The sequence below is a fragment of the Salmo trutta genome, chromosome 7 (genome assembly GCF_901001165.1).
Source record: "Salmo trutta chromosome 7, fSalTru1.1, whole genome shotgun sequence".
Lineage (NCBI taxonomy): Eukaryota > Metazoa > Chordata > Actinopteri > Salmoniformes > Salmonidae > Salmo > Salmo trutta.
Window position 1 is genome coordinate 47,338,676 of NC_042963.1, and position 17,021 is coordinate 47,355,696.

At 44.5% G+C, this 17,021-nt stretch overlaps 1 protein-coding gene across 1 annotated transcript; it reads right to left on the bottom strand.

Annotated features, from left to right (window-relative positions):
- Positions 1–354: 354 nt before the first annotated feature.
- tes (testis derived transcript (3 LIM domains)) lies at positions 355–15,812 on the bottom strand. Its single transcript, XM_029759186.1, has 7 exons — positions 15,574–15,812; positions 7,979–8,064; positions 6,103–6,793; positions 4,896–5,684; positions 3,449–3,664; positions 3,171–3,329; positions 355–1,593 (listed from the first exon to the last, which is right to left on the bottom strand). The coding sequence occupies exons 1-7, from the start codon at positions 15,598–15,600 to the stop codon at positions 1,402–1,404; spliced, it is 2,160 nt and encodes a 719-aa protein (XP_029615046.1). The 5' UTR covers positions 15,601–15,812; the 3' UTR covers positions 355–1,401.
- Between the last annotated feature and the right edge of the window lie 1,209 nt (positions 15,813–17,021).

Consider the following 17,021-nt stretch of genomic DNA (forward strand, 5'->3'; position numbering starts at 1 on the left):
GCCATTGTTTTGGTCCGGCTGCCACAAAAGACAATGGACCCTGAGAAAAATGGGGCGTCCTTGAATTGTGCACCACTTCCACAAGAGAGTTGCACTCGGGGGGGGGGGGGGGGGGGGGGGGGGTCAGAGTTCCCTGTTCCACCCTTGTGAAGTATTGTAGCTGCCACATTAGCCTGCTAGTGACACTGGTCCCTGAGGGGGATTGAGTATGCTAGGTAGGTATGTTGCAAAGTGAAACACACACATGCAAGAACATACAACGCAAAGCATTCAAAGTGGTGTGTCGTTAACACCTCTAGTAGTGTTGACTGTTAAAAGGTCCCGTCTGCCAGTATGAACCAAGCGGGAGACTAATCATTGCAAAAAACTTTATTAGGTTGTTACAGTGTGAGGAGAAAATATAAAGTGCAAGAGAAATAAAGGAAAGCCAATGGCACTTATTGTGAAGACTGCGAGGGAAACCGATTAATATAAAAGCCTGCAGGAAGGAGAGAAGGCAGTAGATAAGTTGACGCCACAGCGCAGATAACTACTTGACGATTTCTGATCATTTCATTGGTCCTCCAAAGTCCTTCATCATGGTTTTAAGATGTTCTGAAGATATGACATCACCTGCCTTCACATTTCAGTGATGTTGTCCATAATAATGTCACTTGTGAAAACCAGTGTTCACAGGGGTTCTCCAGGACTGTGTTAGAGAGAATCAGTTGGTCACATTGCATAGTGAGGTAGTTGCCTACCTGTTACAACACTGAAAGGCTGCTTCCTGCAGAACAGAAATACTGCACATAAAGTATCACATATTGTAATACTATTACACTGCAATTGTTAATCATAATACTGCTTAGAGTTCAGTAGTACATTCTAGAGAGAAAGCAGCAGGATTTGAGAACAACCCAAGGAAGGACACTGTTCTTGTCTACTAATGTTCTGTACGTCATGTTTTCTGTGGACCCCAGGAAGAGTAACTGCTGCTGCTGCTTTCGCAACAGCTAATGGAGATCCTGATACAATACCAAAAAAATACTTGAGTAGACAGAGTTGACAATCATTCATAGCTGCTTTAAACTCAGAAGAAAAGTGTTCTGAAACAAAACTCCAACCAAATGAATCTCAGTAAACAAAGAGGTGGAACAAGACAGTGCATGTAAAGAGAAGATGTAGAGGAGAATCCCGTTAAGACAAAACTAATCAATAGATTTAAGGCATTATTTTCCGCATCCCATCAGGAACTTGGGAACTGAAAATCATTAGCTAAGCTCTTGTGGTCAAGGCTAATTAATAATTCCATTTTAAGACTATTGTTTGTATTCTAGACCAGGCTTAGTTCAAATTACGATTGCGGTTGAGAGGCCGGAGAAGGTTGAGCTGCTGTATGGTACACTGCAGTCACGGTCTTCTCTAGGTCATGGTCTTCTTCTTGCACTCGACAGAGCAGAAGAGCATTCCCTGTATGGCCATGAAGCGCTCTCCAATTAGACACTTAGCACAGCAGGAGCACTGGAAGCACTGAGGCTCAGCGTGCCAGTGGAACTCCCCGTAGGACACGCGCTGGGCCTCGGGCTCCACTGGGTTCTGACAGGCCGTACACACCTGGAGAGAGGAGATGTCTGTTTAAAACACACACACACGTATCTAGCACAGTTACAGTAGAAGTCGGAAGGTTACATACACTTAGGTTGGAGTCACTAAAATTTGTTTTTCAACCACTCCACAAATTTCTTGTTTAACAAACTAAAGTTTTGGCAAGTCGGTTAGGACATCTGCTTTGTGCATGACACGTCATTTTCCCAACAAATTGAGTCAATTGGAGGAGTACCTGTGGATGCATTTCAAGGCCTACCTTCAAACTCAGTGCCTCTTTGCTTGACATCATAGTAAAATCTAAAGAACTCAGCCAAGACCTCAAGAAGAAAATAAATAAATAATTGTAGACCTCCACAAGTCTGGTTCATCCTTGGGCACAATTTCCAAACGCCTGAAGGTACCACATTCATCTGCACAAACAATAGTACAAACACCATGGGACCATGCAGCTGTCATACCGCTCAGGAAGGAGACGCGTTCTGTCTCTTAGAGATGAACGTACTTTGGTGCGAAAAGTGCAAATCAATCCCAGAACAGCAGAAAAGGACCTTGAAGATGCTGGAGGAAACAGGTACAAAAGTATCTATATCCACAGTAAAACGAGTCCTATATCGACATAACCTGAAAGGCCGCTCAGCAAGGAAGAAGCCACTGCTCCAAAACCGCCATAAAAAAAAGCCAGACTACGGTTTGCAACTGCACATGGGGACAAAGATTGTACTTTTTGGAGAAATGTCCTCGTCTGATGAAACAAAAATAGAACTGTTTGGCCATAATGACCATCGTTATGTTTGGAGGAAAAAGGGGGACGCTTGCAAGCCGAAGAACACCATCCCAACCGTGAAGCACGGGGGTGGCAGCATCATGTTGTGGGGGTGCTTTGCTGCAGGAGGGACTGGTGCACTTCACAAAATAGATGGCTTCATGAGGGAGGAAAATGATGTGGATATATTGAAGCAACATCAACACATCAGTCAGGAAGTTAAAGCTTCGTCGCAAATGGGTCTTCCAAATAGACAATGACCCCAATCATACTTCCAAAGTTGTGACAAAATGGCTTAAGGACAACAAAGCCAAAGTATTGGAGTGGCCATCACAAAGCCCTGACCTCAAATTGTGGGCAGAACTGAAAAAGCGTGTGTGAGCAAGGAGGCCTTTAAACCTGACTCAGTTACACCAGCTCTGTCAGGAGGAATGGGCCAAAATTCACCCAACTTATTACAGGAAGCTTGTGGAAGGCTACCCAAAACGTTTGACCCAAGTTAAACAATTTAAAGGCAATGCTACCAAATACTAACTTGGTAAACTTCTGACCCACTGGGAATGTGATGAAAGAAATAATTCTCTACTATTATTCTGACATTTCATATTCTAAAAATAAAAAAGTGGTGATCCTAACTGACCTAAAACAGGGAATTTTTACTAGGATTAATATCAAGAATTGTGAAAAATGTAGTTTAAATGCATTTGGTTAAGGTGTGTGTAAACATCCGACTTAAACTGTTTCTCATGTATACAATACACATTGTACAGGGTATCACCCACATACTGCATGCGCACACACTCTCCCCCTCAGTCCTTACCGCGGCGTGGCTCTTCATGTAGCAGGGCTTGCAGACAGGTTTGTTGTTCTCCATAACGTACGTCTCTCCAGCCAGCACACAGTCACAGTCAAAGCAGCAGAAGTGCTTCAGATGCCAGTTCTGGTCCTCAGCCTGCGTGTACTCATTACTGAAGATCAGCTGCAGACACACAGACGGACACACAGACAGACCAGGTTAACATGGGGAGGTAGAATTGGGAAAGGATTATTTTAGTTTTCCTCTCATATTTAAAAATATATGCCTCCCCAACCCCTCACCTCGTCACAGCCCCCACAGCGTGGCTTCTCACTGTCTCCGTAGTGGCGTCCGCAGTACAACTGTCCCTTCTTCCAGAAGTAGATCATGTCCACCAGGAGCTCTGAGCAGGTGCAGCACACGAAGCAGGCTGGGTGCCACAGATTGTCATAGCCAGCACGCTCTGCGTACACCGCAGGCTCACCCTGACGCATGGGCAGCTGGCACTGGTGGCACGACTGAAGAAGGGGAATGGGGATAGAAGGAGAAGAGAGGGGAAGGTGAGAAGAGGAAGGAGGAATACAAGAGAAAATACCTTCGTTAGCAATGCCCTCACTAAAACAATGGCCCTGTAGCACAGCCTCATCCTGGTATTTTATGCCATTACTTAATCATCATTATGCAGTTTATGATTTAAGACACTGCCTGACAGCTCCCATAAATCCCAATATTAATTCAGTTGGAATAACTAACTGCATATGGGGAGAGACGGGTAGAAAGACAGACAGGAAGTCTGTAGGGGTTTGCATGAGCCAAAACTCTGTTTAGATGGAAACATTTTTCAGTCACGCTTCAAAACCAGACTAAACAAATCAATATGCAAAACTATTCAAAATGATTCACTCATATTTTCACTTCTGGCTCCATCTTGTGGCCAGTTGAATGTCTGTCCTCATTCTACACTAGTCAACAGTATTCTCTGCTGAGAATATAGATTTCAACTAAAATGTGAGACCGTTCTAGATTTCAACTCCAGCATATTTTACTTGAATATATGGACATTGAATGGGAGCGAGTGACAGAGAGAGAGAGAGAGAGAGAGAAAAAAAAAAGTGTGCACGCATGAGAGAGAGGTAGAGACCATATCCATGACAATAAATATACACAATATGAAAAGCTTTGTTCTAGCATCAGGGACATATACTTCATATGAAAGTTAGTTGAAGTATAGTTTGACAACACACGCTTCACTTCTGTTATCAGAGTTCATCTACGGCTCCTCGGAGAGAATCGCTACCTTGTTCAGTCATTCTCTAGTCTCTCTAATCTAATCGTAGCTTCACAAAGCCACGAGTCTGACAGTGGGTCTGACAGTGGGTCTGACAGTGAGTCTGACAGTGAGTCTGACAGTGAGTCTGACAGTGAGTCTGACAGTGGGTCTGACAGTGGGTCTGACAGTGAGTCTGACAGTGAGTCTGACAGTGGGTCTGACAGTGAGTCTGACAGTGAGGGGGGGGCATATGCTTCCAGGGCTTTTAAAGCCATGAGGAGAGATGGCATAGGAAAGAGACCAAAACTCAGGGAACCAGAATGCACCAACAGTGACTAATCAAAAGGCTCTCTTTAATATCCATGATGAAGGAAGAGAGAAAGGACATACAGTAGGAAGGAAGGGGACCAAATCTGAGGATAACAACCCACTGTCAGTCGGTCACAATCTCTCACGCTTCAATCTGAGGGTATACTTACGTAGTGTCCACAGGGTCCAGCCAGGTGATCTCCAGGGGCACCCGGAGTACCCATGGCCCCAGCAGTGGCAGCAGTGCCCATGTCTCCTGGTCCACCTTCTCCTGCCCCAGGGTAACCTCCAGCCCCCATCCCAGGCTGAACCTGTCCCGCTAGTTCGAGTGCACTCCCAGACCCAGGCCTTGTTCGATGACCAGGACCTCCAGGCCCAACGGATCCTCCAGGCCCAACGGATCCCCCAGGCCCAACGGCTCCTCCAGCCCCAACTCCAGGCCCAACGGATCCCCCAGCCCCAAATGCTCCTCCATGCCCAAAGGCTCCCCCAGCCCCAACTCCAGGCACAAAGGCTCCCCTAGCCCCAACGGATCCCCCAGGCCCAATGGATCCCCCAGGCCCAACTCCAGGCCCAACGGATCCCCCAGGCCCAACGGATCCCCCAGGCCCAACTCCAGCCCCAAAGGATCCCCCAGCCCCAACTCTAGGCCCAGCTGGAAGCCCAGGGGCTCCCATCCCATGTCCTCCCATGCCTGGCGCTCCCTGTCCTGGTCCTCCCTCCTGACCCATCATCTCCTCAGGCAGCTTGATGTCTCCCACTCCCAGGGCCTCGTCTTTGTACTTGCGGACATACTGCTGCATCTGCTTGACCTCTGCGGGGGTCAGCTCATGGCACTTGGCCGGATCCTGGTCGTGCTCTGGTAGCTGCACTGCCATCTGTTGCCGGCGGTAGGCTGCACCCTCCGTGCCCGCTATGGGACGCCTCTCTGGGGGCAGGAGCTCGATGTAGCGGACCGCCTGACGGTCAATTGGAGAGCAGAGGAGAGATATTTAGGACTTTGTTCTTGTTAAGGGAGAGATTGGGAGAGGCAGCCAGCTGTTGTAGGACTTCTTACAACCTCTCCCTAACTACCACTACTTAACAGATACTTGTTGAGGGATATGAAGAGATACAAAGTGTGACCTCTAGTGACCTCTAGTGAACAGTCCGTTTCTAGTGATTAGATCAGACAACCTAAATCAGACTGAACCTACTAACATTTGTTTTTTACTAGGCTAGGCCATGATGACATTCCTTACAGAAACCAAGGAAACAATACTGGCAAAGTTCTTCCAGACCGGTGTTCTCAACCCTGGGATTATCATAGGTATTCTAACTCAATGATACAGTAGTTATACTGTTATGTTACTAAAGAAAGTGTAGTTATACCCTTACCATGTACTGTTTCACCCCTGGAGGAGCCCACTCGTAGGTGACAGACTTCATGGGCATGGCATCCTTCCTGACTGGTACGACATTGGCTGACACAGCAGTGGCTCTGATTGCCCCAGGTTTGGGCATGGTAGCGGGTCCAGCCCCACCTCCGGTCCCAGCCCCAGCTCCAACTCCAGCCCCGGTCCCAGCACCAACTCTAGCCCCGGTCCCAGCACCATAGCCAGCCCCAACTCCAGCCCCGGTCCCAGCACCATAGCCAGCCCCAACTCCAGCCCCGGTCCCAGCACCATAGCCAGCCCCAACTCCAGCCCCAACTCCAGCCCCGGTCCCAGCTCCAGCCCCATAGCCAGCTCCAACTCCAGCCCCGGTCCCAGCTCCAACTCCAGCCCCATAGCCAGCTCCAGCTCCAGCCCCGGACCCATAGCCAGCTCCATCACCATAGCCAGCATTGGCTGGCACATTGTGGGCAGACTGGGGACTGTATGGAACAGCGGTTCCTGATATGGGGCTGGCAGAGATGGAGAAGGTGACCTGGTTGCCCTTGTACGTGGGTACACCGTCGGTTTTGAGCTTGGCAATGAGGCCAGTGTACTTGGTATCCTCGAACAGCTTGCCCACCTTCCTGTTATCATCAGAGTTCATCTGCACATCATGGTCTGTAAGCCCACACTTACAGTTCCGGCAGATCTTTCTGTGATGGGGAAAGTCAATGGGGAATAGGTTAGACTAGACGTATGGTTGGGTCTAAGTACTCTCAAAAATGTCTAGGTTTCCTTTATGATCACCTAACCAGGAAAAGCTCTACCAACTGGGCACAGACTTGAATTCATTATCTATTCCACATTGGTTCAATAACATTATATTGATATGACATGGAAACAATGTTCAACCAGCATGTGGCCAGTAGGTAGGCCATACAGCCCTGAAACTCATCACTGAACCTCCACTGCTTTAAAAAAATATATATATATATATATATATATATATATATATATATATATATATATATATATATATATAGTTTCCTTCTAATCAGGGACTGATTTAGACCTGGGACACCAGGTGCATGCAATTATCAGGTAGAACAGAAAACCAGCAGGCGTCAGACCTTAGGGTAAAAGTTGAGTACACCTGCCCTATAGCGTAAAGCAAGTCAAAGGACCAGGCATTTAGATAGATACCCTATTGCTTTCACATCTTTTCAGATCAGTGGTCATGGAAGAGAAGAGGAATAGGAAATATTCATGACTTTTGGGAAACAGTCACAAGCGGAGTTGTGGGAGGCAGGATACTGGACAAGTGAAGTCACCAAACTTCTGCTAAGGTGGGATGAGTGATGTCGTCACCTTAGGATCAAATAACACAGAATATCTTTCCTGTTCCGTTCTTATTTCCAGACTGGGCTTGCCCTGCATGCCTGACCATGACCAAGATGGAAGGAATTGTGGCAGTTAGGTGTTGCCATAGCAACTGGCCACTGAAGTAGGCACCTGTTGTGATGTCTTCAGGAAAGCTAGCTGACTGTGGATAATTGTCGGGGGAAGCAGGAATGCTGGCTTGACGTGAGAGGACAGTGGGGGGCAACTATTTTCATGAGGCATTGGTCCAGATAAAGACTGCATTGTAAGTCCAGAAATCAGACAGGAAGTCAAAGTAATGTAGGACATTTCAGTTCATTAAAATTTAAGAGCACAAAAACTGTAAAGTAGACAATGATCGGGTGCAACTTGCTTTCAGGGCCTGTGGCTTTCCCTGTTGTTGTGGAGCTAAGAGAAAATAAGCATTGTTGTTGTCCCCACCGCGTCTGGTTTATCTTGAATTCAATATATGAAAAATGATAATAAGTACACAGCAGAGACAACAATACAGTACAAACCTCCAGAAGTGTAGCTCAAACCCCTCACACTTGTCCTTGCATTTCAGACACGCCGCTCCGGCACCGATCTCGTGGCCCAGGGTCATCTGCCAACAGACAGAACACAGCACATTAATTATATTAACAGACGCACGCGGTCTTGAGAAATGACTTCATACCAGCCAGGGCTTGATTTTTACTGTAGTTCATATGGGGCAGTCACTATTTAGGCTTAACTGTTTTTGGGATGGCCTTTTCAAATACCCTCGTTAGCAGAATCTGCAATGTTCTGTTGGTGTACAGCGTCACCTTGACATTGCATACAAAACAGGCCTAACAACAAATTTTAAAAAACTGAAACTGATGTCCCGTTAATCCCTCCTCAGATATATTCCAGATTTGATGCGTCAAGCAACAGCCTACTTTTCTCAACCATTCTCTTCTGTTCTGATTAATTTACCTCCAGTGCCTATTTTGGATGTTAGGCTACTTGCCAACTAATCAAGACTCACTACGCTATAGGCCTAATTCCAGAGTTTATAGTCAAAAGCGCATACTGTAGAATCCCCTTCATTCGCATCCCTCAGACTAACTTCTCTACTTCAAACACCAGTGTTGTCCGTCTTGCACGTCACTGCTGTTTGAGCCCTTATACGGTCAAGTAATCCACAATGCTGAAAGAGAGCCCCTCTCCAGGGTTGAGCCCCTCTCCAGGGTTGCATCCCAAATGGCACCCTTTTCCCTATGCAGTGCCCTATGGGCCCTGGTCAAAAGTAGTGCACTACATAGGGATTAGGGTGCCATTTGGGACACAAAAACACTCTCCTGTTTGATGAAGGCCGTTTTTGGCTCAGGGAGCCCTGAAAGTGGAGCAGTGAGCCCCGCTCGGCCTTTGGGAATGAGCAGCCGGCCTCTACAGAGGAATGCCAAGCTCAAGCCCGACTAGAGCTTATAAGAGCGTGACCTGTAGATAATATTTACATTAACCATCACCTCCTTTTCTCCACTTAAAGCTGCAATATGTCACTTTTTGGGCGATCTGACAAAATTCACATAGAAATGTGTGTTATAGTACAGGCCTGTTGTTCTAATAGAAAGCAAGTCTAAGAAGCGGTAGATCTGTTCTGTGCGCTATTTCTATACTTCCCATTTTTAAGTTTATTTTTTATGCGTCTCTTACTTTCGGTTTGGTGCACCAGCTTCAAACACAATATTTTTGGTTATGGAAAATATATTTCACAGGGGTTTAGATGGTACAATGATACTACACTATAGTTGCTTGTTTTGTCACAAACTGAAATTAGGCGAACTATTAGAATTTTATCGACCAGGAAATGGCGGAGAGATTTCTGCATAGTGCCTATTTAACAATAGTAAATGATTATAAAGAAAGGGAAGCCTAGCTATTGGTGAGTCAGAAGTTTACATACACTTAGGTTGGTGTCATTAAAACTCCTTTTTCAACCACTCCACAAATTTCTTGTTAACAAACCATAGTATTGGCAAATTGTGCATGACAAGTAATTTTCCCACAATTGTTTACAGACAGATTATTTCTCTTATAATTCACTGTATCACAATTCCAGTGGGTCAGAAGTTTATATACACTAAATTGACTGCCTTTAAACAGCTTGGAAAATTCCAGAAAATTATGTCATGCCTTTAGAAGCTTCTGATAGGCTAATTGACATAAATTGAGTCAATTGGAGGAGTACCTGTGGATGTATTTCAAGGCCTACCTTCAAACTCAGTGCCTCTTTGCTTGACATCATGACAAAACCAAAAGAAATCAAACAATAGTACGCAAGTATAAACACCATGGGACCACGCAGCCGTCACACTGCTCAGGAAGGCGACGCGTTCTGTCTCCTAGAGGTTAACATACTTTGGTGTGAAAAGTGCAAATCAATCCTAGAACAGCAAAGGACCTTGTGAAGATGCTGGAGGAAACGGGTACAAAAGTATCTATATCCACAAATAAAACGAGTCCTATATCGACATAACCTGAAAGGCCCTTCAGCAAGGAAGAAGCCACTGCTCCAAAACCGCCATAAAAAAAATAAAAAATACAGACTACGGTTTGCAACTGTACATGTGGTCAAAGATGGTACTTTTTGGAGAAATGTCCTCTGGTCTGATGAAACAAAAATAGAACTGTTTGGCCATAATGACCATCGTTATGTTTGGAGGAAAAAGGGGGAGGCTTGCAAGCCGAAGAACACCATCCCAAACGTGAAGCACGGGGGTGGCAGCATCATGGGGGTGCTTTGCAGCAGGAGGGACTGGTGCACTTCAAAATAGATGTCATCATGAGGGAGGAAAATGATGTGGATATATTGAAGCAACATCTCAAGACATCAGTCAGGAAGTTAAAGCTTGGTCGAAAATGGGTCTTCCAAATGGACAATGACCTCAAGCATACTCGCTCTCGTTGGCTGGCCCTCGCTTCATACTCGTCGCCAAACCCACTGGCTCCAGGTCATCTACAAGACCCTGCTAGGTAAAGTCCCCCCTTATGTCTGCTCACTGGTCACCATAGCAGCACCCACCTGTAGCACTCCAGCAGATATATCTCTCTGGTCACCCCCAAAGCCAATTCCTCCTTTGGTCGTCTCTCCTTCCAGTTCTCTGCTGCCAATGACGGGAACGAACTACAAAAATCTCTGAAACTGGAAACACTTATCTCCCTCACTAGCTTTAAGCACCAGCTGTCAGAGCAGCTCACAAATTACTGCACCTGTACATAGCCCATCTATAATTTATCCCAAACAACTACCTCTTCCCCTACTGTATTTATTTATTCAGCTCCTCCCATTATTTCTACTTTGCACTTTCTTCCACTACAAATCTACCATTCCAGTGTTTTACTTGCTATATTGTATTTACTTTGCCACCATGGACTTTGCCTTTACCTCCCTTATCTCACCTCATTTGCTCACATTGTATGTAGACTTATTTTTCTACTGTATTATTGACTGTTTGTTTTACTCCATGTGTAACTGTCTTGTATGTGTCGAACTGCTTTGCTTTACCTTGGCCAGGTCGCAATTGTAAATGAGAACTTGTTCTCAACTTGCCTACCTGGTTGAATAAAAGGTGAAATAAAATAAAAATAAATACTCCAAAGTTGTGGAAAATGGCTTCAGGACAACAAAGTCAAGGTATTGGAGTGGCCGTCACAAAGTTCTGACCTCAATCCCATAGAACATTTGTGGGCAGAACTGAAAAAGCATGTGCGAGCAAGGAGGCCTACAAACCTGACTCAGTTACACCTGCTATGTCAGGAGGAATGGGCCAAAATTCACCCAACTTATTGTGGGAAGCTAGTGGAAATCTACCTAAGTTAAACAATTTAAAAGGTCATGTTACCAAATACTAATTGAGTGTGTGTAAACTTCTGACCCACTGGGAATGTGATGAAAGAAAAAAGCTGAAATATCACTAATATTATTCTGACATTTCACATTCTTAAAATAAAGTGGTGATCCTAACTGACCTAAGACAGGGAATTTTTACTAGGATTAAATGTCAGGAATTGTGAAAAACTGAGTTAAAATGTATTTAGCTAAGGTGTATGTAAACTTCCAACTGTAAGGCTCTGCGGTGTCCATCTCATCTTCTGTATTCAGATGTCCAAACAGCCTTGCTTGCTTCATATCTTCTGAATATACACTGCTCAAAAAATAAAGGGAACACTAAAATAACACATCCTAGATCTGAATGAATGAAATAATCTTATTAAATACTTTTTTCTTTACATAGTTGAATGTGCTGACAACAAATCACACTAAAATAATCAATAGAAATCCAATTGATCAACCCATGGAGGTCTGGATTTGGAGTCGCACTCAAAATTAAAGTGGAAAACCACACTACAGGTTGATCCAACTTTGATGGAATGTCATTAAAACAAGTCAAAATGAGGCTCAGTAGTGTGTGTGTGGCCTCCACGTGCCTGTATGACCTCCCTACAACGCCTGGGCATGCTCCTGATGAGGTGGCAGTCTGTGGTGCAACGTGGCGTTGGTGGATGGAGCGAGACATGATGTCCCAGATGTGCTCAATTGGATTCAGGTCTGGGGAACGGGCGGCCAGTCCATAGCATCAATGCCTTCCTCTTGCAGGAACTGCTGACACACTCCAGCCACGAGGTCTAGCATTAGAAGGAACCCAGGGCCAACCGCATCAGCATATGGTCTCACAAGGGGTCTGAGGATCTCATCTCGGTACCTAATGGCAGTCAGGCTACCTCTGGCGAGCACATGGAGGGCTGTGCGGCCCCCCAAAGAAATGCCACCCCACACCATGACTGACCCACCGCCAAACCGGTCATGCTGGAGGATGTTGCAGGCAGCAGAACGTTCTCCACGGCGTCTCCAGACTGTCACATGTGCTCAGTGTGAACCTGCTTTAATCTGTGAAGAGCACAGGGTGCCAGTGGCGAATTTGCCAATCTTGGTGTTCTTTGGCAAATGCCAAAGTCCTGCACGGTGTTGGGCTGTAAGCACAACCCCCACCTGTGGACGTCGGGCCCTCATACCAACCTCATGGAGTCTGTTTCTGACTGTTTGAGCAGACACGTGCTCCTCCTGCTCCTCCTTGCACAAAGGTAGAGGTAGCGGTCCTGCTGCTGGGTTGTTGCCCTCCTACGGCCTCCTCCACGTCTCCTGATGTACTGGCCTGTCTCCTGGTAGCGCCTCCATGCTCTGGACACTACGCTGACAGACACAGCAAACCTTCTTGCCACAGCTCGCATTGATGTGCCATCCTGGATGAGCTGCACTACCTGAGCCACTTGTGTGGGTTGTAGACTCCATCTCATGCTACCACTAGAGTGAAAGCACTGCCAGCATTCCAAAGTGACCAAAACATCAGCCAGGAACCATAGGAACTGAGAAGTGGTCTGTGGTCCCCACCTGCAGAACCACTCCTTTATTGGGGGTGTCTTGCTAATTGCCTATAATTTCCACCTGTTGTCTATTCCATTTGCACAACAGCATGTGAAATGTATTGTCAATCAGTGTTGCTTCCTAAGTGGACAGTTTGATTTCACAGAAGTGTGATTGACTTGGAGTTACATTGTGTTGTTTAAGTGTTCCCTTTATTTTTTTGAGCAGATATATATATATATATATATTAGTGAACTAAAATATATATAAAAACAGTAACATGAAACAATTTTAAAGATTTTACCGAGTTACAGTTTTTTTCTACTGCATCATTGATTGTATGTTGTTTTACTCCATGTGTAACTCTGTGTTTTTGTATGTTGTCGAACTGCTTTGCTTTATCTTGGCCAGGTCGCAATTGTAAATGAGAACTTGTTCTCAACTTGCCTACCTGGTTAAATAAAGGTGAAAAAATAAATAAACAGTTCATAAGGAAATCAGACAACTGAAATAAATGAGGCCCTAATCTATGGATTTCATATGACTGGGAATACAGATATGCATCTGTTGGTCAGATATGCATCTGTAGGGGTGTGGATCAGGAAACCAGTCAGTATCTGGTGACCACCATGCACAAATGCAATTGTGTTTGTTGTCCATAGCTTATGCCTGCCCATACCATTACCCAACCACGGGGCACTCTGTTCACAATGTTGACATCAGCAAAATGCTCGCCCACACAACACCATACACGCTGCCATCTGCCCAGTACAGTTGAAACCGGGATTCATCTGTAAAGAGCACACTTCATCATGCCAGTGGACATCGAAGGTGAACATTTTCCCACTGAAGTCGGTGACAACGCCAAACTGCAGTCAGGTCAAGACCCTGGTGAGGACAACAAGCACACAGATGAGCTTCCCGGAGTCAGTTTCTGACAGTTTGTGCAGAAATTCTTCAGGTTGTGCAAACCCACAGTTTCATCAGCTGTCAGGGTGGCTGGTCTCAGATGATCCCGCAGGTGAAGAAGCTGGATGTGGAGGTCCTGGGCTGGCGTGGCTACACGTGGTCTGTGGTTGTGAGGCCGGTTGGACATACTGCAAAATTCTCTAAAACAACGTTGGAGGCGGATTACGGTAGAGAAATTAACATTAAATTATCTGGCAACAGTTCTGATGGACATCCCTGCAGTCAGCATGCCAATTTCACACTCCCTCAAAACTTGAGACATCTGTAGAATTGTGTTGTGTGACCAAACTGCACATTTCAGAGTGGCCTTTTATTGTCCCCAGCACAAGGTGCACCTATGTAATGATCATGCCCTTTAATCAGGTTCTTGATATGCCACACCTGTCAGGTGGATGGATTATCTCGGCAAGGGAGAAATGTTCACTAACAGGGATGTAAAGAAATAATTTCACAACATTTGAGAGAAATAAGCTTTTTGTGCATATAGAACATTTCAGAGATCTTTCATTTCAGCTCATGAAACACGGGACCAACACTTTACATGTTGTGTTTATATTTTTGTTCAGTATAAATTGTGAACGTTTCCTTAAACTTCTAGGGAACAGCCTAGAAGCCTCTCTTCCCAGAAGCCCATTAAGGAGATAATCACTTTAGGATACTGATTAATGAAGATAGATAAGAGTGGACTAGAGCCATATACATGTAAATAAAGCTAACCACATATGTTATAGCAATCTGTCCGTCGATGATGTAGCATGCAGCCATTGGTTGATGCATGCAAAGTCTGATCAAGGGAAGATGACCAATGACACATTGCCATGAGGTGTCTCAGGTTGACAAGGGAAAGTAGCCACAGTCCAGAAAATCTGTGAATTTCAAATGTCATATGATTTTATGAGCAAGGGCCCAAATAAATCTTGAGAACTTGATGCCTTCAGAATGCATTAACAGAGTTATATTATTGATAGAATCTTTGAAGATAATCGAGCAGACATAATCAAAACAAGTAGTTTTCTTTGATCAAAGGTCATTAGCAGTTTGACACAATTATCGGGGACTCACATTTATGATTAGTGATCTAGTAATTATCGCGGCTTCACACTGGTAATCTACTGGATCTTAAAGGCCATTACTGCGACGCTTTCCCTTTGTACAAGCGCGTGGACCTTGATGATAGCTGACAGATGAGGGCTGGAATCATGGAGCCCCCACTCCACTCTCGTGCCTTAATCTCTCTTAAACTCTTGACAGTTGAATTAAACAGAGAATGGTCCTTTGTTATAATGCTATAAATACAATTGAGTGACTCAATCGACGTAGTAGTTAGGTGCTTTGTTGTATCTAAACGATGCTGTCTGCTGCATCAGACCGGTATCATTGAAGTGTGGTCGCGCGTGGGAGACAGGACGGGACGTCCGTCCTCATCTTCAGAATCAGATTATTGAAACATGATATTAAGAGAAAGTCACCAATGGTTATGATGCGAACAATGTCAATACATATTAGGCCAACTACGGGTTTGTTATATTTGATAAACTGACCTTGCACAGAAGCAATTAGTTCGACGGTTCTAGCAATTGGCTACATATTGCTAACACATCTAGTATTTTACAGTCAAAGGTAGTCTATGTAGCAAAAGTTACTGGCTTTAATGACAGAACGAGCCATCTACCTTGCTGACTTTGCTAGTTTGTAGGATACACCTCTAAGGGCGTTGCCATGTCTTATCTGGAACTATACACAGGCATGAGGACTTACCTTCTTGATTTCCTTTTCTACCTCCATTTTCAGTCCCCCGCTGTAGGCTATGCTGGCTTAGACCCGAAGTAAACTTTCAAAGTAAACACACAAAAACTTGGACTCACTTTACGTTGACACTTATCTTTACAAACACAACCGAGAGTTCATCGATTTTACTCTACCACCACTTCTTCCGGAACGGTCCGTTCATTGCTTTGTTACTATGAAAAGCTTCCGCTATCTACAAATTCTTCAACTCTGGACCAATTGGAATTGAGTGAGCAACCAATAAAGTACAGGACAGCCAATCATCGTTTAGCAAGGGGGGGCTCCTCAACAATAAAACAAAAATGAATGAACATGTAAACTACAGTAGTCTATAGGTTAATCCTTTCAAAGCTGTTTTGTTGGGTGTGGCTGTATTGGTTCTGGTGGAGCAAATATATTAGGCAGTCATGAGCCTATTGTTGTTAGTGTTTAAAGTCAGTGTACATACTATTTACAATTAAATGTGTCCTCTTACAGTATATGCTGATCGTTTTGGGGGGATATTTGACCACATACCAGACAGAGGAGCAGTGACTTGGTATTAACATTTATTAAATGTATCTGTCGTGTGCAACACATTTCACATTTATGACAGAGATTAATACTATGTCTGCCACACAGATTATACATCAACCCTCTGGTTGATTGGTTGAGTCTTGACACAGTCACGGATAGCAGCTGCATTTACTGTATAGTCATCCCTCCCAATCTTAAACCTGCACATACTTATCATGCAGATGCAGGAAGTGTGTGTTAATGATGTGGTTTAGAGACATCCTACGTCATGTGCATCTGTTTTGCTGTCCTTTTTAAAAGAAGGCCTTGGGTGTTTCACAGCTTGTGGCCTTGTGTAACCGTGTTACAGACAAACTGCAAAACAGATGGGTATCTAGGTAACTGTATAAATAATCATAAAATCATCATTAGGGGATGATTTGTGTAATTTATCAAACTCATGATAAATTCAAATGTAATTTATTTTAATGCAGGCATGATTTTGTATGCCCTGTCTTTGCCAGTTGGTATGCAGAATAATCTTGCATGTGAGAGAGAAAAAATAATTACAAAATAAAATATTGTTAGACAAAATAAGGTCAAGGTTCAAATGCATTATAACAGGATTTTGTGAGCAGTGCTACTTGATAAATGTATTGCTGTCTTTTACACAAATGTATTGTGGGTGTGCCTGTCTGTAAGTTAATGATTTACTTCTAGATATGGAAAAACCAACATGTACAGTATCTTTAATCTGTCATTCTTGTTATCAGCTCGATTGCATAAAATAGACTACAGTTACCCTTTTTAGAACAGAGGAGGGAGGGCAGAGAGATCTGGTAGCGCATACTGTTTCAGTCTCAAATGAGAGGGCCTATATCAACCAAACATGTAGCCTAAATGTAATTTAACAGTTTGTCAAA

What these genes read in the sequence shown, in the direction of transcription:
- tes (XM_029759186.1), bottom strand. Translation starts at nt 15,600, where the DNA reads ATGGAGGTAGAAAAGGAAATCAAGAAG. An exon ending in CTGGACCCTGTGGACACTAC is followed by an intron (nt 3,665 to 4,895) that starts GTAAGTATACCC and finishes CCCCTTCTTCAG; the next exon opens with TCGTGCCACCAGTGCCAGCT. An exon ending in ACATGAAGAGCCACGCCGCG is followed by an intron (nt 1,594 to 3,170) that starts GTAAGGACTGAG and finishes TCCTCTCTCCAG; the next exon opens with GTGTGTACGGCCTGTCAGAA.